This window comes from Antechinus flavipes, chromosome 4, assembly GCF_016432865.1.
Source record: "Antechinus flavipes isolate AdamAnt ecotype Samford, QLD, Australia chromosome 4, AdamAnt_v2, whole genome shotgun sequence".
Taxonomy (NCBI): Eukaryota; Metazoa; Chordata; class Mammalia; order Dasyuromorphia; family Dasyuridae; genus Antechinus; species Antechinus flavipes.
The window spans coordinates 399,766,173-399,791,621 of record NC_067401.1 but is presented as its reverse complement, the minus strand read 5'-3'; the positions used below and the strand labels follow the sequence as shown (position 1 = coordinate 399,791,621).

The 25,449-nt window shown below is 32.1% G+C and overlaps 1 protein-coding gene across 1 annotated transcript; it reads left to right on the top strand.

Moving 5' to 3' along the window:
• Positions 1–1,387: 1,387 nt before the first annotated feature.
• Positions 1,388–25,237, top strand: RGS21 (regulator of G protein signaling 21). The gene is made up of 4 exons (XM_051996774.1): positions 1,388–1,404; positions 2,385–2,446; positions 6,170–6,336; positions 24,966–25,237. Exons 1-4 carry the CDS (start codon positions 1,388–1,390, stop codon positions 25,167–25,169), a joined length of 450 nt encoding a protein of 149 aa, XP_051852734.1. The 3' UTR covers positions 25,170–25,237.
• The last annotated feature ends 212 nt before the right edge of the window (positions 25,238–25,449 follow it).

The following is a 25,449-nucleotide window of genomic DNA, read 5'->3' as shown; positions in this document are numbered from 1 at the left end:
ACCCACAGAAACTTTGAAGGTTAAAGTTTTCAAATTCAGATGTATGCAAATTGTGTTAATATATTTGTTATAGAAATAGTGAGAGAGCTAAACTTTGAAACAAAGTCTTGTTCTCAAAGCTGCCACTCTTCCCCCCTTCCCAAATTGTATCATGGTATGTATTGATTCTATTTCAAATGAGGAATTCACTATTCTATTTTTACTTATGCATAAACTGATGAAACATAATTATCAAACTAGTAAGAAAAAACCAAGGGCAAAATTAGAAACTAAGAATTATTTAGAAATTAATAAATGGTAATAAAAGTTATTTCAAACATTGTAAAAATTAAACAACTATATTACTAAGTTATAGGAGAGTTGAATTATATCAGAGACTATACCAATAATATTATCAATCATATTGCCATGTCGATAATAATTTAATGTTCTATGTTGTATCCTATGTTTTCTCAGAAAATAATATCATGGTTTAAAATACCCACAAGTCAAGATAAAACATAGAAACATGCTGAACTTATAAAGAATCAATATCCTATTTGCCTTTATCATGACCTCAAAGTGATGCTACATTCTCATGGCAATAGATTCTAATATCTAGCAGGTTGCATCATGCTAGATAAATTGTAAATACAATCTAAGTTTTGTTTCTTTGGACCAGAGTATCTAAGTACAAAGAAAAATTTAAAAAGTCACTCAATACTATTTATTCACTTTTCATATAACTCCCCTCTTTCTCTGAATATCCTCTAGACCTTTTGGCTGATATGGATCAACTGAAAATCTAATTTTTGTAATATAGTACACTTTTTGAAATTTTCCTCAACCAAGACAACTATCTAAGATTCTAAATTACAAAATAGTTGCTATTCTGCCTTTTGGGACTCTCTCCTCAAAGAAAAAGGTAGTTCTATATTCTACTATATATTCCAATGAAATCACAAGCCTGAACAAGACCCTCCCCTTTATTACATCCATCACTTCTCCTTAATGATCATCTCCCCAGTGAATCCTCCCTTGCAAGAAAGAAATCCATTTAAGTAATAACAAACCATGTATAATATTATATATCATATCACCAACTCTCTACAGAAAGGAGGGAGTGCCCACATAGAAGAAATTCAGACTCCCTGAAGCATTAAGCCATTAAAATTACAGAATGAGAAAATGGAAGGCAGAAAGAGAAATTGCTAACTAGTTAGGTGGATCATCAAAAATATTTCCTTTGTTAATTACCTATGAGAGATAGGGGTATCATTGCTGCTGAGGGTGAGAACTAATTTAATCCCATTTAATTCCATAAAGTTATTCTTAAACCAGAAAACAGAAAGGAAAAACAAACTTGGAAACACATATTATATGGTTAATTTAAAATATTTCTATGGGAATGATACCAATAGAAATGTGAGTTAATTTCATTTAAAAGCATCTTTCAAATTGTTTAATTCTCATTTTGAAAGTTTAAATTGTATAATATCACTGCTTTTCAAAATAAAGTCATCCTGCCAAACAAAGTATCATACTTCTTCCTTGTGGCATGTACTTCTTGGTAAAGACTGGGGATCTTATATTGTGTTAAGGGATAAATGCATGAAAAAAGTTCATATCTCAAAATTTCTTGTTCCTAAAACTGATACATACATACATACATATATATGTATATGTGCATATGCATGCATATATCAGAAGAGTTTCCCCTCTGATATGAGAGACACAGCTAGATTAGCCCAAAATTTGGAACATACTAAGTCACTATATATTACTCTTGTCTTAGGGTTCCTGAAGAAGAATAGACAGGAATTTTCAGGATACTGGAAACAGGCATTTTCAAGACTATTACTTTCTTGAAACTCTTAATCAAAACCTCATGGAGAAGAAAAATTGTGAAACAAGTCAATTTTTATACTCAAAACTATTGGAAAATAGTTCATTCATCATTATTGCTATCATGAAAAGCCTTTGGATATTTTTTCTGGGGCAGAATAGGAGAGTGTCACATAAATTGATGGTTAATCCATTCATAGTTAAGAAGTAATTCAGTACTTCCCTACAGAACAATGAATAATATCTCTCTTGTGCTCTGTTCTAGTTGGACCAATGGAAAACATTATTACTACTGTCTGCTAGATTAATAAAGAAGTTTCCAATGCCAAATTACATTATACTTTTAGGTGCTCTGAGGTTAGCTTCACACTGGAAAAGAATGGTTATATAATTTTTATTGACCTTTCACTATTGGATTTATATTGAAATGCTAAAAGTTATTAATCTAAAGCTCACTAAGGTTTTCTTTAAAGAAGTATATAGAGAGCATCAAGATGACTATAGTTTGTAAAGGCAAAAGATCACAATGCTATTTTCAAGGGTAGATGTTGTTTCCACAGGTCAACACCCACAAACACAATGGCCTGGTCTGAGTCCATGGATACTTTATTAGCCAACAAAGGTAAGATCAAGTGGTTGATGCACAGTTTTATCTAAATAGAATTATGGATGTAAACATAAGGGCTGCCTTTTGAGCTATGTCATCATAAAGGCCTTTGCCAAGACTAGTATTCTATATACTACAACATAATGCATCTTCTGTGCAAATTATAGACTCTTAACACTATATATATGCACATGCACATGTGTGTGCACATATTGTGTGTGTGTGTCTGTCTATGTGTGATGAACAACTTTGATAGTATAATGAAACCTCAGAATAATTTTAATGCATAAAATAAGACATAAGCTATTTTAAAGGTAGACAGTTACATTGAATTATAACTATTACAATATTATTTTTTTTTAAATCAAGTTTATGAATGACAGAATAAGAACAAGTATAATAGTATATTCAACATACTAGTACTCTGTACTTAGGTATAAAAAGAGATACACACATGTGTGTGTGTGTGAATATATATACATATATGCACTGGACTTGGAGTTGGAAGACATGGATTCAAATTCTAGCTATACTACTTAACAGCCATGCCATGTGACAAAGCAAGCCTTGATTCACTATTTCATTCTCCAAAACAATTCCCTCTTCAAACCTTCCATATCTTCTCTTCTCCCCTCTTTTGCCTTTTATTGTACTAAGAAAATTAAAGCCATTAGACTTGAGTTTTTGTCCTGTTATCTTCATATTAAAATTCTTTGACATCATCTCCAACTCTTTCCTTCTTTTTCTTAGTCTTTGACAATGAGCTGTCCTTCTCACTGAGACTAATTCCTTTCCAAGAGCACCTGATTCCATTCAATTCTTTTCCCATCATATTGAATCTTCAATCATGCTCCCTCCCAAATCTTCCTATCAAAATGTTTCTTTCCTTGCTACCTTCAAGTATATTCCAATGTCTCTCTCTCTCTAAAATAAATTTCCATTAGATCTCACCACCACTTCAGTCCAGTATATTTTTTCATCCTTTCTAAGGAAAATTACTTGGAAAAATCTATCTACAATTAGCTATTCCACTTCATTTCCTCTACTACTAAATCCTTTTTTAGTCTAGATTCGGAGTTCATAACTCAACTGAAACTTATCCCTCCAAATTATAGAGTTTTTCTCAGTCCTTATCCTTCTTATCTCTTTTCATTGCATTTAATAATGTTGACTATCCTCTTTTCCTATATATTCTCTCCTTTCTGGGTTTTTGTGACAGCATAGTCTTATGATTTACCTAGACATAGACCTTTTCTTCTCCCTCTACATTCTTGATAATCTTAGTTCATATGGTATTACAATCACTTCTATGATTTACCAGATTAGTCACATGCATCTATGTGTAATCATATGTGTATATCTATATGTGTATGTGGGTGTATATCCAGCCATCACCACTCCACTACTTTTCAGTTTCATATCACCAATTGTCTGTTACATATGTGTGTGTGTGTATGTTTGTGTAACAGACATATATACATGTGTGTATATATATATATATATATAAAATTGCATTACTAAAGATTTTATAGTCAGCATGTCCATCATTAAACTCATTAAATTTCTTCCTGCCTTCCCTCATCTTCCTCTCTACTAAACATTTCTATTTCCACCAAAGGCACTATCATCTTTCCAATTTCCAAGGTTGCTGATTCTGTCAATTCTAATTTTACTCTATCTCTTGTGTCTGATTCCTTCTCTCCATTAATGCAGCCACAGGTCCTCATTTTTTCAATTTAATTATAATAGCTCATAATTTGTCTCTCTCTCAAGTTTCTAATAATTTGATACTATTCTATACAAAGCTGCCAGTCATTTTTAAATGTAGAACTGGCCATGTGACTTCACTACTTTTTCAAATCCAAAGGTTATCTTTTGCCTCTGAAATAAAACATCCATCTATGTTTAGGTTTTATATATCCAACTTAATTCTCTGACATGATTAGCCTTTACTCTCCCTCTCACATTCTGTGATCCATTCAAACTGGTCTTCTCTCTGTTCTTTATAACCAGTGCTCTCTTCTCTCTCTAATTTTACACAACTGGGAATGCATTCCTTCCTTGTCTTAGCATCATAAAATAAGAATTCCTCACTCCATTTAAGATATAGCTCAAGTGTTGTCGTCTACATTAAGATTTTTCCGCATATTCCAACTACTAGTATTCTCCTTCCCAAATTACCTCGAATATACATATTTTTGTTGTATCTATTAATTTTTTATCTTTTATGTGATAATAAAAATAACTAGCATTTAAATGATATCTTAAGATCTATAAAGCCCTCTGCCAAAAGTGTTTCATTTTATCTTCACAAAAAACCTAGAGGTAGGTACTATTTTCATAAATATTATAATATAGATGAGAAAACTGAATCAAAAGTCATGTGATATATTCAGCATCACACAGCTGTGGAGCCAGATTTAAATTCAGGTTTTCCTGATCCCAGATCCAGTGCTCAATCCTCTGGTATATTGTCTCCTTGTCTTGTAGATTAGAGTATAGACTCCTCACATGTGGGGATTGTTTTATATTTTTGTCCTTCATCCTCAGTGCCTAACACAGTGGCTGGAACAAAGAAATACTAGGTTGACTGACTAATAATGCCTCAGAACTGTTGTAACAATCAAATGGCATAATATACAAAAAGAACATCATGAAACTTAAAACATTATACAACTTTAAACCTTTGTTATATTACATATCTTATATTCTTCATCATATCCTATTCTTTTTTTCCCCTTTTCCTGTATTGTCTTTATTCTCTGTCTTGTAGCTTCCATCTTAACATTCCATGATACCTCCTCTGTAATTTTTACTCATTTATAATTTTCTTCTTTCCCCCATTGCTTTTCTTTTTCCTTCTTCTGATTTTCTTTCAACTTCATGGTTCTATGTCCAACTAATTTTGAAAATTAAAAATTTAATACTCTGAGGCCACAGGTAATTTATACATATAACTAACTAGATAGGATTTTAGGAATGTTTTCTAGGAGAGGTAATTAATCCATAGTTAAATCTGTTGTCTTGTATGTAAGACATAGGATACCAGTGAAAAGAATTATAATTTGTTAAATGTAAAGAGATAGCATTAGGGCACTGCCTTCATCTGGCAACACACATGGAGACCACTCCAGTCTTGTTATCTAATCAAATTATTCTTTGGAATCATCTTAAGCAAGACCAAGCCATTCAATATCTAAGTCTCTTCAACTGTAAAATGAGAGAGTTGAATTAGATTGAATAGAGATCTTTTCTAGCACCATACCGAAGATATCCTATGATAAGTATTAATGAATAAATTTTGTTTGGTTGTATTGGGTTGGATTTGGTATGGGCCATGGATTTCATTAGTTTAAGGAACTCCCACAAACTAAACTTCTGCCAGAGCAGATTACAAACTCATCTGCATAGTTTCAGGGAATTACTAGTGTTTATATCAGTGGATAAGGGATTTGGCCAGCTGTGACCCAGATTGTGTGGGTCAAGAACAGGACTTGAACTTAGAACATCTTCATCCAAAATTAATTTTTTTATCCATTTTGCAACAGTTTCCTCATATAAATGTTAAATAACCATAATTATAATTAATTATTTAAATGTGATTGGTTGGCAAATAAAAGGGAAACTTTTAAAACCTGATGTTTAGAGAAGTGGATAAATGTTTATAACATAAAATACATTTGGCAATATTATTTTATAGATTTTATAATACTTTTTCTTATTGTATTTTTTCCACAGCTGGTCTAGATGCTTTTAGAACATTTCTGAAGTCAGAATTTAGTGAAGAGAATGTTGAATTCTGGCTGGCCTGTGAAGATTACAAAAAAACTGAATCTGCAGAAAAAATTGCTTCTAAAGCCAGAATGATTTATTCTGAATTCATACAAGCTGATGCCCCCAAAGAGGTAAAAATAAAAGTATAGTCAAAAAAAAAATCTTCATTTCACTTACATGTAGCAAAAAGCTGTGATCAACTTAAAGCATTTTTAGTTCATCTAAAAGAAAGTCACTATGAACTCACATTCACTAAATGATCATTATGTATTTTAAGTCTGTAAAAGCAAACAGATAAGAACTAAGGGGATAGTTATTAAGAAAAAATGATTATCCAGTCATCCCCTGGTATGAATGCACATAGACAGAACATGATTGCTTAATGATCAGAAAATGAATAATAGTTTTCTCAGATCAGGAAAACAGGCTGATCATTAAATAGGAAGACTTGATTTAATTTTAGTAATATCACTTATTTGTCCATAGGAAATTCAATTAATTCCTCCTTAAATATTCATCCATTCCATCCAAAAGTATTGAGAATATTCAATTTTAATAAAAATAATCATGGTAGTTAGCATTTAAGGACTTTTAGGTATACAAAGTGGTTTACAAATATTCTCATTCTATGCTCATTACTATCCTGAGAACAGAGATCTATTATAAACTATACTTTCTAGATGAAAAAACTGAGGCAGAATTAGATAAAATGACTTGTCCAGAGTCATACAGATAGTAAATACCTGAGGATTATTTTGAATTCCAAATTCTAAATCTAAAATTCTATCCACTGCAAAATTAAGTTTAAGACTTATGCTTCTTACTGATAAAGGATCATTGATTTTAAAATTAGAAAGAACCTATGAGATCATCTGGCTCACAAATAATTAAACTGAAAGCCAGAAAAATAAAAAGACTAAATCAAATGTATCAAGATATTTAAGTGGCAGAGCTGGCATTCAAATCCAGTCACCTGATTCCGGATTTGGAGATCTATCTATATAACAGCATGCTGCTTCCTTACATACATTGTGCTAAAAGAGGGCATCAATATGATTAGATTAGAATTTTGAACATAGAAATTAATAGGAAGACCCAATAGACTGTAGGATATCAGTGTGATATAATCTCATCAGGTCTCATCAAGAGTTGTTCTACTGGTAGTTATCCTCATTAGTTTAAGATTCTAGCTAATTATCAGTGATTCCAGTGTATTTTATTAGTCTGAACCAAATATGGCAAACAGATGCAAATGGCAAGAGTAGTAAAGAGGCAAACAAGAAGGGGAAAAAAACCAAAACTTATTGCATTTCAATACTCATTTTCCAGTTCCCATCTAAGAAAAAATAAATTCTGGAAAATTAAAAAGTTACCATTTTTTTAGTTGATTAGCATATTACTTACCAAATAGCTTCAAAATCAACTATATAGACATCCTACTTATTACATTGCTTTAAAACAAAGACTTTTTAGTCCTTATAAAGATTATTCTGCTCAACTTAAGTTCCATATTGTTGAATAGGATATATGAAAAACTCCATTAGCATGTCAAAAAAAGCTATTTCTTTTTATAAAAGCAAACAACCTCCATTAGAGGTCAGAATTATGATTATCTAACAGTATTCAACTTCTTCCTTCCAAAAAAAAATTATTATAAAACCCAGATCTTTATTACATTATTTTCCCAAAATGCATGATCATTTCTTAGAAAATCAAACAAATACATCTCTTTTTTTGTTTGTTTGTCAACTTAATTTACTTAAGTACTTACTCCCTACTAGTTCCCATGCTACATACTAGGTATACAGATAGAAAAAAATGAAATTATCCTTGCCTTCAAAGAATTCTAATAGGGTTAGAGAACATATATAAGGAAGTTGTATCTGAGAAAAGGTGTTTTGATCTGAAAAGTCATAAATGTAGTAAGCAGACTCACAAGAAAATTAAATAACACCTTTCTAAGAATGATAGTGTCTTCCAAGAGAAAAAATGTGGGATGGGGAATGATGTGTGTGCTTTATACAACATAACAAGAATGTGAGTAGATTGAATTGGGGTAGATCTGGGACATCTGGATATAGTAAATTTTCACCAAATAGAAGATAGACTCCTACATCTAGGACAAAAGTAAAAGGTCCAAGTAGCAGGCAGAGCACAGCAGCATTGCAGAAGCTGCCAGGATTTCATTATTGTTGTTCCTCAGTTATAATTTCTTTTATGACTTGAGTCGACGATAATTGATTGTAATGTTTTTTGGAATGCTTTCAAAAATAAAATTGTATTTCTTAGAATGTGCCAAATTTCAACAAAACCAAAGAACTGTGAGTATTTGAAATAATCATACTTTTCATTCTTATTGGGTTGTTATGGATTTTTCTAAGTTGAAATTACAAGATAACACATAAGTAATCTTTCATGGGAATTTGAGGATTTTAAGACATATTTACCTGTCCTCTCTCTTTGTAGTCTATCAGATATTTTCCTCCTCGCATAAACCAACCTAGAAATTTTCTCTTCTGACAATTCTCTGGTGTTTATTAAAAGCTTATATATAGAGAAAAGCAACCAAGTCAAAATTGAGATGAGAAGATGATCTTTTTTTTGGATGTTCAATTCAGCTAGATAACTGACCTTATATTGATCAACGGGCTTCAACCAGCCAGTTTTACAAATTAAAAAAAATCAATTGCAGTAAATTGAGTTAGAAGAAAGTGTTATAGTAATAATGTAGTAGAAATGATCAAATTATCCTGAGTTATATTTAGGTTATAGTATCATTATTTTCAGTGTTTTGCAAGATTTTTGTGCCTCATTTTCTCATCTGTAAAATCAATAGAATGTCATTTAATGATGCATTTCTGGCACATAAACAAGGACTAAACTATTAAAACTAAAACAACACTCTCTATAAATAGCCATGAACTGTAGTAATTCTTGATCTGATTGGCAAAACACACACACACACACACACACACACACACACACACACACACACACGAGATTAGTTCTCACATCCCAATTTCATTTGAATATAGAATGAAAAAAAATCATAATTTCATGCAAATCTGATAAAGTGTTCCCATTGTGCTCAAGTGTCTGATGTTACTTCCAGGTATATTAAGGTTTTTATTTATGTTGTCTTTCCATTAATTTCTACATACACTAATTAAAAAGCTAATTTGTGCTAGATACATTAGTGATACCAAGGCAGAAATAAAACAATTCCTGCTTTCAAGAAGTTTACATGATATTGAAGAAATCCAGCATGCCTTTAGACAAGTAAATACAGAGTTGGTATCTTTAACTCTTATTTGTTAAATTACAATATTTCTAAGATAATAATAATAGCATTAATATCAACAAGAAGATTAATAGCAGATATAGAGTACCTTAAGTTTTAAAAAAAAAATTTCCCTGCAACAGCTCTATTAACTGCCTTGTATAAATATGACAATTACTATTTGGGAGAAGAGAGAAAAGAAAAAGCATACACACACACACACACACACACACACACACACAGAGATATATTTGTGTATGTATTTACTAACTGCATGACCCTTATAGAGAGACTCAATATAAATATATATTTATATATCGATCACACAGTAAGTATAGGAAACCAAATTTGAACTCAGGTCTTCCTAACTCCAACTCTGGAGCTCTGTCCACTGTGCAATCTAGTTGTCCCATAAATATCATATAAAATGTTATGTTTAATATTGATATTATACATGATATATAAGAAAATGGAAGTACCACATTTTAAGCTGTCTGATCAGGGACATGCAGCTACAAACTAGCAGAGCTGGGATTATAACTTGAACTCAGTTTTTTTGAATCTTTAAGTACAATATGCTAGAAAAAACATGAGTGTGCATATGTAAATATAGATGTTGGTTATATTTCAATAATACACAAAGCTGAAAGCATGATACTGTATTTTTTTTTAATGAACCTCATAGACCATTTTACATCTTGTTGGAACAGTGACAATTGCCAGGAAAAACTGAAAGACAAATCTACTCTCAGATACTTCTTATATATGTGACCCTGAGCATATCACTTAACCAATGTTTTCCTCAATTTCATGAACTGGAAAATGAGGATAATAATAGCATCAATCTCCTAAGGTTGTTGTGAGGATCAAATGAGATAGTAATTATAAAATACTTGGTAAAATGCCTGGCACATAATAAGTGCTATGTAGATGTTAGCTTACTATTATTGTTATTACAGAAGAAAAAATTAAAATACAGTGAGGAAGTGACTTCCTCAACCTCAAATGATTGAACCTAATCACCTAACTATAATCTGAGTAACATGAGCTTGAATCCCTAAATGAACAATCATTTTGGAAATAAGAACAAAAGGAATAGTAAGATTATCAAGATGACAATGTAAAAGAAAATACAAAGGTATTCTATAAATTGTAGTTATTCCACGATTCATTTTACTTCTAACAAGTCTTTTCAAAACTATGTGTACTGATCACAAGCTCTGTGATAACATGTTTTCTTTTCTTTTGACAGAGAATTAATCTTTTAACAAATAGGAATAATATAACTGTCTTTTAAACAGACATACTAAAGTTTAGATATCCAAATGGGATTCAACTACTTCAAAGTAGTTACTTTGGGAGGATATATACTTCAAATGATACTGTCATATTTCAAAGCACTTTTGGAATTACTGTCAAAGCTTTTGTCACATTCTTCTGAATATCCTCAATGGTCACAAATACTTTGCCCTCTGAGAGTAGATTTGATTTGCGAAAACAGCCAAAAGTCAGTACCTAGCCTATTGAATTAGATGAGGAGTCATATTACATATTAAATAGCATTCGGCTCCAAAAGGAGATTTGACTATAAAGTAATGAAACATTGTGCTCATGCTTATCTGTGTTTCTGTATATAATCAGTGAACTGATTCCAAAAGCTATTCTGAAAAAAAAATTTTAATGCTTTTGAGCACAATGTCATAAAAAGCTGAAAAACTACAAAGCTTATTAAGAACACTTCCAAAAATAATTGTCATTTCATAGCATCGATGATGTTGTTTTCCCTTTTATGGGCTCAAGTCTTTATTGATCAAGTCTTACATAATCATGTATTGTTCTTAACATTCCCAAAATTAGACTCAATAAGTATAAAAAAAAATAGGGGAAAACAACTATTTGACCAAATAGAGCAGGAAAAGGTGAGTCTGTAGTAAAATTTTAAAAGAGCCAACAGTAAAACAAACAAATAAATAAATAAAGGAAAAGTTATTCAAGGAAGAGAAATGACCAATAAGATAGAAAAAATACAAAGAGAACTTAGACAAAAAAAAGGATATTATATGTTTGTTTTAAAAAAAGATTGATAGAATTAAATAATCTAGTAAAAGTGAAGGAAACTAAAACTCATGATTAGTAAATTAAATTTTACTAAAGAGAAAACTAGAAATTCTGACATCTTACAAGAAATCTTTCCAATTCCTCCTTAATTTTAATGCAATCCCTCTGAAATTACCATATTACTATTTATGCACTATTTAGAAAGGAAAGCCATTAAGACCAGAAGCTGGATTACAGATGTAAACCAGATTTGCCACTATTGGGACCAAGATACAGTAAGCATGTTTCAAAACTGGAATAGATGGTGACAGATTAGATATGAGGACAAAATGAAAAGTTTTTCACTTCTGTCTTTTCATTTGATTAAAAAAAAAAACCTTGCTGCAAAGTAAAACCATTTAGACTTTTTGGGCCTTCTGAACAATTTTTATGATAATTTTTCCACATTTAGCTGAAGGAAAATATTGATTGATACAGTGAAAATTATTTTAAACCATTACATGATCAGACCAAAGAGAAAAGTAATCATCAACAAAGAGAAGAAAAAAAAAATGACTGTTATACTCTGCTTAAAGAATAGTTGTCATACCACAGGTAGAAATTATCAAACCTCATATGAACCCAAATATAAATGATTGTCAGTAGCAGAATAGATAAGTTGGCAGTTACATAAAAATACAAGTTACTTATAAAAAGCTAACACAAAGTAACCAACTTTTTAAAGTCTCTTATTCCATATGACGAAATGAAAATTTATGTAGTACAGAGGAATCCACAGATAAGAAAGTAAAAGTTGTGACAAGAGATTGATCTTGACTACTAGCAGCAAACTACTACTGATATAATTTCTTATTATTCTTGAGTCTTTTTTTCAAAAAGTATTATCTTATTCCATCATCTATTTAGCAAATATTTACAAGTCTAACTACTATGTGCCTTCTTCAAATACAGCCATAAGTAGGATAGGACTGTGAATACTTTTATTTTTTATTTTTTTTAATTTAATTTTATTTTATAATAACTTTATATTGACAGAATCCATGCCAGGGTAATTTTTTTTTACAACATTATCCCTTGCACTCGCTTCTGTTCCAATTTTTCCCCTCCCCTAGATGGCAAGCAGTCTTATATATGTTAAATATGTTGCAGTATATCCTAGAAACAATATATGTGTGCAGAACCGAGCAGTTCTCTTGTTGCACAGGGAGAATTGGATTCAGAAGGTAAAAACAACTCGGAAAGAAAAACAAAAATGCAAATTGTTTTCATTCGTTTCCCAGTGTTCTTTCTTTGGGTGTAGCTGCTTCTGTCCATCATTTATCAATTGAAATTGAGTCTTTGTCAAAGAAGTCCACTTCCATCAGAATACATCCTCATAAAATATCATTGTCGAAGTGTAAAGTGATCTCCTGGTTCTGCTCATTTCACTCAGTATCAGTTCATGTAAGTCTCTCCAAGCCTCTCTATATTCATCCTGCTGGTCATTTCTTACAGAACAATAATATTCCATAGCATTCATATACCACAATTTACCCAGCATTCTCCAATTGATGGGCATCCATTCAATTTCCAGTTTCTAGCCACTACAAACAGGGCTGCCACAAACATTTTAGCACATACTGGTCCCTTTCCCTTCTTTAGTATTTCTTTGGGATATAAGCCCAATAGAAACACTGCTGGATCAAAGGGTATGCACAATTTGGTAACTTTTTAGGCATAGTTCCAGATTGCTCTCCAGAATGGTTGGATTCGTTCACAACTCCACCAACAATGCATTAGTGTCCCAGTTTTCCCGCATCCCCTCCAACATTCATCATTATTTTTTCCTGTCATCTTAGCCAATCTGACAGGTGTGTAGTGGTATCTCAGAGTTGTCTTAATTTGCATTTCTCTGATCAATAATGATTTGGAACACTTTCATATGAGTGGTAATAGTTTCAATTTCATCATCTGAAAATTGTCTGTTCATATCCTTTGACCATTTATCAATTGGAGAATGGCTTGATTTCTTATAAATTTGAGTCAGTTCTCTATATATTTTGGAAATGAGGCCTTTATCAGAACCTTTAAGTGTGAAGATGTTTTCCCAGTTTGTTGCTTCCCTCTGTGAATACGTTTAACAAATAACTTAGTGCCTTAGAGTTTCTTTCCTGTAGTTATTTTCTTGACTAGACATTCTACCGCTATATCTCTGGTCTGATCCACCCATACACCCCTCTTTCTTACCTCCATATCCAGCTTAGACCTTAGAACTTGGGGTCTTTCCCCCCTTCCTGCCCTACTGACTGCCTGATCCTATAAGATCCATTTTCTTTCTTTTTTTTTTTAATAACTTTTTATTGACAGAACCTATGCCAGGGTAATTTTTTACAGCATTATCCCTTGCACTCACTTCTGTTCTGATTTTTCCCCTCCCTCCATCCCCTCCCCCAGATGGCAAGCAGTCCTTTACATGTTAAATAGGTTACAGTATATATAGGATCCATTTTCTAGCATTACTTCTAACAGTACCAGCCTGAATTTTTATTATTCTTCCCAAGTCTGGTTCTCACACTAGTGGTATATTCTCTGTCTTGACTTTGTAGTTGTCATCTCTGGTATTTCTATCAGAGGTATTTATCATTAGTCCATGCTTATATCAAGTTGGAAACGTCAAAGTAATGCAGATATCCTTTTGTACATCTTTGGCATCTTGCAAAATCTCTGTCCAGTCTGGCCTTATCTCAAGTAAAAAATTTGTTGGTTATGGATCATGTCTATAAAACTGTATTGTACCACAAAATGAGTACAAGCTAGAGTCTTATTCTTAAAGAAGCCTGATTTTATTTGGATTTAAAAAATGCACATGATCAATCAAGTTTTTCCTAAGAAACTACTATGTTCTAGGTGCTTTGCTCGGTGTTGAGGCTATAAGTAAAAAACAAATGCAAAAACTATCAACTCATGGAGGCATTAAATTCTGTTGGGGGAGGCAAGAACCAACATATCTACATAACATATGCATACATATGCATATATGTGTATATACACATGTGCATGCATATGTGTACAAAATGTCATATTCACGTACAAATTTATCTGTAAGTATGTAGACACAGGTATACATATATGTTTATATGTGTGTATCTATATATGTATGTATGTAGCTATACAATTAATGAAAAATGAATAAGTAAATATAAAGTATTTAAATATATTCCTTCCTAGATCACTATTTTTTTGTTGTAGAGTGGGTTGTGTAGCTCAGTGAAACTATGAGTTATGCTATGCAAGGTTTCCCAAAATTGACAGGTTTATAGTGAAGTCTTTTGACAAAAGATGATCAACCAAAAAAGGAAATTACAAACCATTCCTGTATCCTTGTCAAGAAAACCCCATGGACAATATTAAAATGATAAAATCAATGACACCAAAAGATGAACCCCTCAGGTTGGAATGTGTTCAATATGTTATTGAGGAAGAGAAGAGGACAACTACAAAAACTTCTAGAAAGAAAAAAAAAATAGCCGTGTCAAAATAAAAAGAAAGCTCCACTGTAGATGTGTCCAGTGACAAAAGGAAAGTCCAATACTATAATGATCAATTGCATAGGAACTCAAATGCAGGATCTATGAACCAAGGTAAGCTAGATGTGTTCAAAGAAAAGATGGAAAAATTAAACTTTTATATCTTAAATGTATAGGAATGAGGGAATGTATTCGGGTGATCATTACATATATCACATCCCTTAGAACAAATGGAATAATCCTCAATATCAATAAAGAACGGGGGCGGGGGGGGAGAGGAAGCCATCCTAGGGTATTGAATTAAAAAATAAAAGAATGATATCTGTAATCCAAGGCAAATCATTAAACATTACAATATCATGTATCTGTGCTCCAACCACTGATGTTTATCATGATGGTATGGTTACTGATCTAGAACCACACACCCTGGACAATGAAGTTAAAGGTGCAATAGCGAAGAATTGCTAACAATAAGGCTAGTTGAATTCCATTTGAGCTATTTAAAATCCTCAAAGATGATGATGTTAAAGTGTTGTACTCATTATGCTAGCAAATTTGGGAAATTCAGCAGTAGCCACTAACCTGGAAGAGATTGGTTTACGTTTCAGTCCCCAAAGAGGGAAATGCCAAGAAACATTCAAATTACCAAAAAACTGTGCTCATTTTACGTACCAGCAAAGTTATGTTTAAGATCCTATAAGCTAGATTTCAGAACTATGTGAAACAATCACTGAATTTTAGAGAAATCAAGAGAATTCCAGGAAAAATTAGTTCTGCTTCATTGACTATTGAAAAGCCTTTGATTGTGTGAATCACAGTCAAATATGGCAAGATCTTACTTGTCTCTTAAGGAACTTTGCATTTGGGTGAAGAAGCAATAAAAGTATAAACATGGGACAACTGATTGGTTTAAGATTGAGAAAGGAGGAGAACAAAGCTGTATATTGTCACCTTACTTATTTAACTTATACACAGAGTATATCATGCGAAATGCCAATCTGGACAAATCAAAAGCTAGAAGGAAGGCTTCCAGGAGAAATATTAGCAAACTCAGATATGCAGATGATCCTACTCTGATGGCAAAAAGTACAGGAGAATTAAGAAACCTCTTGATGATTGTCAATGAGAAGTATGTAAAAGCTGGCTTGACGCTTAACATTAAAAAAAGTGAGAACATGGCAACTGGTCTCATCACTTCCTGGTAAATAGAGAATAGTGGAAAGCAAATAGAAGGGAAGCAGTTTTAGATTTTATTTTTGGACTCAAAACCACTGCAGATGGTGACTGCAACTATGAAATTGAAAGATGCTTGTTCCTTGGAAGGAAAATTATGGCAAATCTAAAAAGCAGGGATATTACTTTGCTGACAAAGGTCTGTTTAGTTAGAAGCATAGTTTTTCCAGTAATAATTTATCACTGTAAGGGTTGGACTAAAAGGAAAACTGAGCATCACATAATCAGATTTGGTATTATGCTGCTGGAGAAGACTTTTGAGAGTTCCTCGAATAGTAAAGAGATCAAATCAGTCAATACTTAAATAAATTAATTCAGGCTATTCATTGAAATGATAAGTACTAAAGGTGAAGCTTAAATACTTTGGCCACACAATGAAAAAATAGGATTTATTGGAAAACTCCTGCTGTTGGGAAAGATTGAAGCCAAAAGGAAAAGGAAAGCAGAGAATGCATAGAAACAATGAGCATGAGCTTACACAGTCCTTAGGAGACAATGGTGATGTGTTCTATATGGTCCATGGGGTCAGGAAGTCAGACAAGTCTAACTAAATGAGTAATAACCAGTTAAATATATGGTAATTTGAAGTGAAAATACAAGCAATTGGGGGAATCTTAAAAGATCCCATATAAAAGGTGATGTTTGGGTTGTATGTTAAATAAAGATGGAAAGTCAATGAGGCAGAGATAAAATGAAAGGCCATTCCAGACATGTATGAGAAGTAGAGAAAAGGTGAGGTTTTTGTTGTTGTTTGTTTATTTGTTTTTTAAATTGCAGAGTAGAAAGGGTAGAGTATATGGATGGGGGTATGGCAGAAAGGATTAATATTTAATGACACTTGCTTGATCAATCAGGAATAGATCATTTAAGACTTTAAAAGATGAAATTGAAAGTATTTTTGTTTTATCCTCAAGGCAACAGAATTTGCAGAATCAGCTAGGTATTTAAGAAAAATTACTTTGGTAGAAATTTGTAGGAAGGAGGAATTAAGAGGCAGTTTTAAAAATCTAGGCAAGAAATGATAAGGGTCTGAAATAAAATGGTAGGTATGTAAATGAACAAATGAGTAAGATATGAAAACAATTGTAAAGAAAGAAGTATCACAATTTGACCTTTTTTAGTTTTTGAGTAACCACAATTTAAACATTCTCTAGATTTATTTTTTTTTTTTAGAATTGGTTTCAAGTTCATTGGTCTGTAATTTAGAGATTCCATTGATATTGTTATTACTAATTATTATTGAAATATTTTCCCTTCTCTACTCCTATGCTGCTTTCCCTAATCTCTACAATCTTTCAAAGATCACTAACAATGGCTCAACAGTTTAAAATGTCATTTCTTTATCCTGAGATACAGTTCATTTGGATCTAAAAACTTAAAATTAACAAGGGCTGTGGTGGATTCTTATTATCTCCTTAATTCTGTATTGATCATTTTACTTTTTGTTTTGTATCTTTTAGTCCCAGAGAAAAGAGAAGCAAAATAAAAGTTAAGTAATTTAGTTTTCTCTACATCTTGCATAGCATTCTATCCACATCAGTTTAGCAATTATTTGTTTTCCCCCAATGTAGTATATATACATATATATACACACATACGTGTATGTATGTACATGTATATGTGTACAGTTTTCCTTGGCTCTTCTTGATATCTTGGGCTCCTTCTGAACCTCAATACTCAACATAATAATAAGAGGTCTAAACCAACTCATTGCTTCCACTGTATTTCTAAGAATTTCTTCAATTTGATTACATTTTCCTGAATTGTAAAGATTAAAGGTAGTTAGAGCATGTTATGACCTTTCTGACACAGAGAACTTCTGTGACTATGCAGGCAGAATGCTACAATGGAAAGAGCAGAGTCAGGAGTGTCAGTTTCAGTTCAGAACTTTTCACTATCTTTTACTGACTTTGGCCAGTTAATAAATCTGAGAGTTTCATTTGTTATAAAATTGGGAGATTGAGGCTAGATGGCTTCTAATGTCCCTCTAGTTCTAAAGCTATGATACCCAGGACAATGAAGTACCATTTAAGCATTTCTGAATATCACTCATGATGATTTGCCAAATAATCAGCTTGGGAATTATCTAGAATATTCTTTCTTCTTGCTTTTTTCATATTGTTCTATACATTAATCCTATATGGATAAGTAGAAAAATTAAAAGAATTGATTAAAAATAACTTGTTTGACCTTTTCATTATTAACAATGGTAAATAGTATGTATATCTATCTATCTATATCTATCTATATATATATATATATATATAGATAGATAGATATCAGTGAATATTTGTTTTTAGTGAGAACACTAATGCTTTTATGAAAAATTAGGATTTTCTCAGGAAAGAAAAAAAGAGAAAGAGAAAAAGAGAGAGAGAAAATGTATGTGTGTATATATATATATATACACAAATGGATATGTGTTTATATTATTTATTATTAGAGATAATTGAGGGTTGTCTGGTTCTTTTCTCTATTCAGTTTCATCTTCCTGACTTCTCTAATCAATCTACTTCTATGCTCTAATTTATAACTCTCATAATTTAATGTTACCTGTTTCCCTCTCGAATTCTGTAATGGCAAAAGAATAATATTCTGATCTAAGTTACTTTTAGAAAGACTTTTCCAACTTCCTGTTTCTTAATTCAAATTTCTGTCATTATGAAAATATTTCAGTATATAAATCTATCAATAATGGTTCCAAAGGTTAGTCATATTAAGAAAGGAATTGTCACTAAATAAAAATGTGCAGAAAATAAATGTGTGTGTGTAGTCACAGGTAATTTTCATTAATATGGTTTTTAGGGGAACTATTGTGAAAGAAGTGGAAGATTTTCTGTATTCATTTTCCGTGACATCTTTTGCATATGCATGTCCACATCCCCTTTGCATAATGGAAAGTCCTTCCTTAGATACATGCTAACTTAAATGAGAGCAGCTTGGCTAATTTGAATCTGAAAGCACTATTGCACTCTTCATTCAAATTATGCAAAAAAAAATTTTTTTTAAGGAACTACTTCAGGGTTAAAGGTAGTCAACAGGTTTACTTGGAAATTGGTGCTTACCAGTACAATAACTTCCCAATTGGAAAAAATTAGGAAAAAAAAAAACTTTTAAAAGCTAAAAGAATTAAGAACTGCTGGTGTAGAGAAGAGGGATTTTGTTTGCATATTTTTCCTGTTAAGAGAAGCATATGAATATTGCAAAGGATACTCATCTCAGAAGATGCCAAAGAGGATAAATCGCCAAGGAATATGCACTCAAAGTTAAGCTTGTTTTTGAACATATGCCATAAACAGACTTTAGTTTGCAAAATGTTTTAAATCAGCAATATTTGAATATAATGCACTGTGTTAAATCAGAATAAGCTATAACAATGCTGATTTAGAAGTAAACAAGATTTAAAAACTTCATGTGAGGAAATAATTTTTAGCTCTCAATTGTCTTTTTGCATTATGTAGTAGAAAAAGAACTGATTCTGTAGACAGAGGACCTGGGTTCAAATTTCATCATATCCACACTGAAGTTTTCTCTTAATGATCAAAGATTATTTGCCATTCTAATTATTGATCACTCCCATCTAGATTTTTTTTTTTTTTACTGTATCAGGTTCTTCCCTAAAATAAGGTACAAGATTAGCACATTGCTGAAGAGGTGATTTGATCAAGCTGTATACAATGGCACTATCACTTCTTTCTTCTTTGCCAATAACAGAAATTGTTGTGCCTTTCTTAAATCAGCCTGAAATCACATTTTGCTTACATCTTACTGCTCAATCATACTAAGCTTGCAGGTCACTTAATTTCCCAGGTTTTTTTTCATGAAATTCATCAAGCCTTGTTTCTCTCATCTTGTATACTATCTCCAAATGCCAAAGTCCTTTCCTTCAGGCATTTCCCCTGACATAATTCTGCATATTAGATATTGAAAGGACCTTGGCATTTGGCATACTTTTTTTGAGACAAGAACTGGGAAAGATGGCCACCTCTGGTTATACATTTCAGGCATATTCTGATCCACATCAGCAAAATGCAAGAGGAAAATAAATGGATATGAAGCTGTATTCTTAGAAGGGATAATAAGACCATTCTTTCACCAGACTTAATTCAAAGCAAATCAATAAGGATTTATGAAGTACTTACTTTGTGCAAGGTATTTTGCATAGAGCTAAGGATATAAAAGAATAGAAGGTACCCTAAAAGGCAAGACACTGGCATTGAGGGAAACTAGGAATGGCTTCTTCTAGGTCTCAATTTAAGTCAAGACTTGAAAGAAGATAAGAAGAAGATATAAAAAGGGATAACATTCTACATCAAGCTCTCAGTTAGTAAAAAGGCACAGATCATAAAAGTAATATCTTATGTGAAAGTCAAAAAGGAATTCAATATCACTAAGATTGCAGAGACAAGCATCTACATAATGTAGATGCTTAGACTTCTTGCATCAGAAATTGATTCCTTCAGGATTTTCTAGGTTACTATTTCTAGTATTCTTCTCAAATTCTCAATAGTTTAATGATGTCATTGCTTGAAACATTCAAAATTATTTCTTTGAAAAAATTTGAGAAATTATCCTAAGAACCAAAACTATTTTTAAAATATCTTCAATTTGATTTCATTTTTTGAAGCCACCAATAATTCAGAGTTCAATATGGTGAAAAGAATCAGTGATCATATCATTAAGACTGTAAGAATCAGGACAGTGACTTTATCTAATAGATTTATATAATCACATGCTCAGAGATAGATATGTATAAAAATAATCAAAAGATAAGCTTGCTGGATTTGAGGGTCCTTGTACAGAGTCAGTGGGAATTGAACTTGTAAAGGTTGGTTGGAGCTAGATTATTAATGGAGAACCTTGAATGCAAGGGTTGGAGACAACCTGAGGTCAGGTAGTTTAGATTCTATTTCTAGATTAGTTATTTACTATCTATGTGACCAATAGTTTAAATAAAAAATTGGTTTCTAAAAAAAAATCTTCCTTTTTCTTTTTGATATAGTGATATCTTTTTTGCTTCAATGTAGTAATTGTTTGTTATTTAACAAACAATAGGCATTTGCCTATGCTATTGTACAAACTAGTACAATAATGAATAACATAAGGTTCTTGCCCTTCTCATGCTCACTTTATTTACTAGACTAGTCTCTAAAGGACTCATTACTTTAAAAAATCTACCCTCAAAGGATGAAAATTTACCACTATTGAGGATATCTAAAAGAGAATAAGGAGTGCTAAAGGTAATTTTCACAGAGGAAACCCATCCAAACCACAAAAGATCTGTGTGGAACAGAACTTACTTTGCTTTCAACCCCCTCTGTGTTCTAGTATGCATCATATCCTGGTGCTAGAAAAGAGTGGTGTGTGCACATGTGTGCATGAATATATAGGATGAAAGTGAAAGAGTAATTCTTGCCTCCTCCTTGCATCTCTTGCCTTAATTATTTATATTTGTTCAGCAAGAAAATCAGCATTTAGCATCACCCAAATCACCAGGTTTTGTTTAGTACTATCAAGCACGCGATACAAATTAGGTGATTAATTAATTAATGTTGGCTGACTTTTGAAGTCTGGTGTCTGTATACTTGAAATGAGAATGAGAGGAATGAATTTGTGAATTTTACAGTTTGTCTTCTCAGCTCTAAATCAAGGATTGTGTAATGATAATGATAGCAAGCCTAGGAAGATTTTTAATCAGAAATCAACATGATAAAAGTGTTAGGAGGAAATGCTTATAGAAATAATGAGTATGTAGGTGTGGGGATACAATGGAAGAAAAGAATGACTTAGAAGATCAGTGTCAAATGATGAAGAACTATGAATATCATCCCAAAAATTTAAACTCTGTTCACTTGAACCTACTTGAAATCTTTGAAATAACATGGGAAGGTGAAATTTGCTGTAGTTTCCAAAACAGATAAGGGAGAAATGATTAGAAACCAGGCAACTAATTAAGGGAATGAAATAATAATAGTCCAAATTATAATAATCATAGTGGGAATGGAAAATAAGCCATGAATTCTAGAGACAAAGGTAAGAAAGAGTTGACAAAAAGCATCATGGAATGAATAGAACAGAGTTATGAACTTGTGACTATCTGCCATAACACTCACAAATAGATTCAAACCATATAGAAATATAATTCAGAAATATTTTGGAAAATAAATAAAAGTACAAAAAACAGATAATTTTAACATGTTTTTAAGTCAACATGTACATGAAGAGATATTTATGTAGGGTTGTTGCCACTATTTCTTTTTGAATTTGACATCAGCAGAAAGTTCTGGGTTTTAATTCTAATTCTCTCCCTTCCTCACTATGTGATAAGTGTTTTAATACCACTATGACTTAGTGTTACTCTTTTATAAATAAAAGAGGTGTAGACTAGATTGTTAAGAACCCTTATTCAAAAGATTTAAGATTGGATTCTTCTTTATTTGGATAATAAGGCAAAAGGAAAACAAAGCATGTAAAAATGAGTCCAGGATTTTGAACTTACATGATTATTTATAAATAAATAATGGATGTAGAATAGATAAAAAGACATTTTTCATATAAGAAAGTAGGAATAGAAATTGCAACTTATAGGAAAGGAAAAATTAAGCAAATAGTTTTAGAGCCATTTTAGTAGACCATTTGGTAGCAAAAATGTACACTAAGAGTTAAGAAATTGGAGAAGAGCAGTAAAGATTGTAAATCTAGAGGCTTAAAAACTTAGAAAAAAATCTTGTTAGCACTGGAATAATACACGAGATATTAATAAAAAAAAGATATAAAAAGGAAAGGGACTTTTGACAAGTCCAGCAGAGAAGTACTGCTTTCCTCTTTGTGTTATCTGACTTCAAGCTTACCCAGAATTCACACAGAAGCACCCAAGCATTGTAAATCAATGTTGAATTTCTGCTAGGGACTTTGTTTAGGTTTTCACTGGTATTAAAAGCCCTCAGGCTACTTTGGGTCTGAGAATCCTCTGGATTCCTTGACCTTCCAGCTTGCACACACACACAGAGAGAGACATAGATGCACAACTTTTTGCTGGTTACCTTAGTGATCTTCTTCCCTCAGGCATAATGCCTAATTAGAGGCTTACTCTAACACTGCAGCTAACACCCCACTCGGGGACTGTATTTGTCAGAGGAGTCCTTGCCTGACTTGTGGTCTTAGCCCTGCCAACCTCTAGGTCACAATTTTCTGTTTTGGCTGTTTACAACTGGATTAAAACCTCCAAAGAAAGAAAAACAGCTACTGTGAAAGTCTCCTTCTAATGATAATTCTTTCCTCAAACATAAATGACCTAACAAAAGTGTCCTTACTTCGTAGCTCATTCCTATCGCATATTAAAATTAGTACATAACAAATATTGCTTCTACTCAGCCTTGATTATCAGTGTTTTTATAGTGTGGAACTTTTCCTTTTATAAGGGTGTTAAAATGTTCTCTCTTCAAGTTCAGATTGGATTGTTCATCTCCTTAGAGCATTACAGTGATGTCTGGAGTAATAAAAGTTTAAATGATTTGTCTATGATCACAAAATCCAAATGTGTCCATATCAGGACTTGAAAAAAAATTCTTCCTAATACTTACACCAGCCTTATGGTTATTAAGATCAACTGCCCCTCAATATAGATGTGCATAATAAATTAGCTAAGCTTTTTTTTTTTTAAATTAGAAATATTTCCTCACAGCAAACCATGGGGGAGGGGAAGTAAAATTGAGATTTAAGCTGTAGACTGGCCTTTTATCAGTCCAGAATCAAAACTAAAATTTCTTTCTTGTTACATTCTTCATTGTACAATATTTTGAAATTTCAAATGAACAAATAATTTCAGCATGGGAATTTCACGTCTTTACTAAAATGTCTACTACCTTCATAGCAGAAGGAACCTAATGTTCAACTAAGTATTTGTGGCCTGGTTATTTGGGCAGCCTGTCTTCTCTGAACCCAGATTCCTCTACCTTGGACTGAGAAAATTCTCCAAGGATTTATGTTATATCCCAGAAAAAGTGTTGGATTCCATATTCAACTCAGTTTTACTTCAAATGTACAAAGATATTAGTGAAAAATAATATACTAAGCTCACATATTCTAAGCATTATGCTAAATTCTGAGAATAAAGACACAGTTCTTACCCTCAAGATCCCATCTCTGTGAATAGGAGAGGAGGAATAGAAGAATAGATCATGAGAATCTGAGAATTTAGTGGATTGAAGAATGGGGAATTTGGGGGAAGTTTGAGACAATCAATATGTATTCTGAAGTCTCCTATTCAGTAGATGTTTGAGTATTTTACTTGGTCCAGGAGGAAGATACAAAGAACTAGAAAAAAATAGAAAAAGATAGAAGTTCTTGGAGATGGGAATAGGAAGAGATTAGTGGAAACTGGGAAAACATTTCTTATTTTGGAAATATTTCAATGAATTTTCAAAATTTGTATTCATAGCATATGATTAACTTTCTTCATTAATTTATCATTTGACAATTATAGGCAATGCTTTTAACTGTTTTTTGTCAATGTTATCTCTCCCAAGCATCATATCAAGTAATAAAAGAATGACCTTCATGCTATTTTTCATGACATCTGCTTTGTGTTTTGAAAATAAATTCAAAACATATTTGCTTCTATAGAAAACTTGGAACTTTCAATACCATTTAACGCAATATTATGTGACCTTATTTCCCATAGATTAACATTGACTTCAGTACCAGAGATCTTATCTCACGGAATATGTCAGAACCAACTCTCAAATGTTTTGATGAAGCTCAGAGGTTAATCTACAGTCTCATGGCCAAGGACTCTTTTCCTCGTTTTCTAAAGTCAGAGGTTTATAGGAAATTGGTAAATAGCCAACAGGATGGAAATCATAAGAGATGGCTCCCCTTTTTGTGAACAAGGTAAATGTTAACAATTGGAGTTTGCTATTGAAAAAAAAGCTATTTTGAACCAAATCTGAAATATTCATGGATAAATTTTAGAAATATAAATTTTCAATAAGATTCTATTATAAGAGAGTTTAGAAACTTTTATTGTACTGACAGAAGAGAAAAATAAATTTCAAAGTATCTATCAATTCTAAATTTTGAATTCATTTTAGATTGTTAAGAAGGGGATTTTATAGAGCTATAATAAACTCTTTAAGGACAAGTAGAAATTCACCTAATACTAAAAT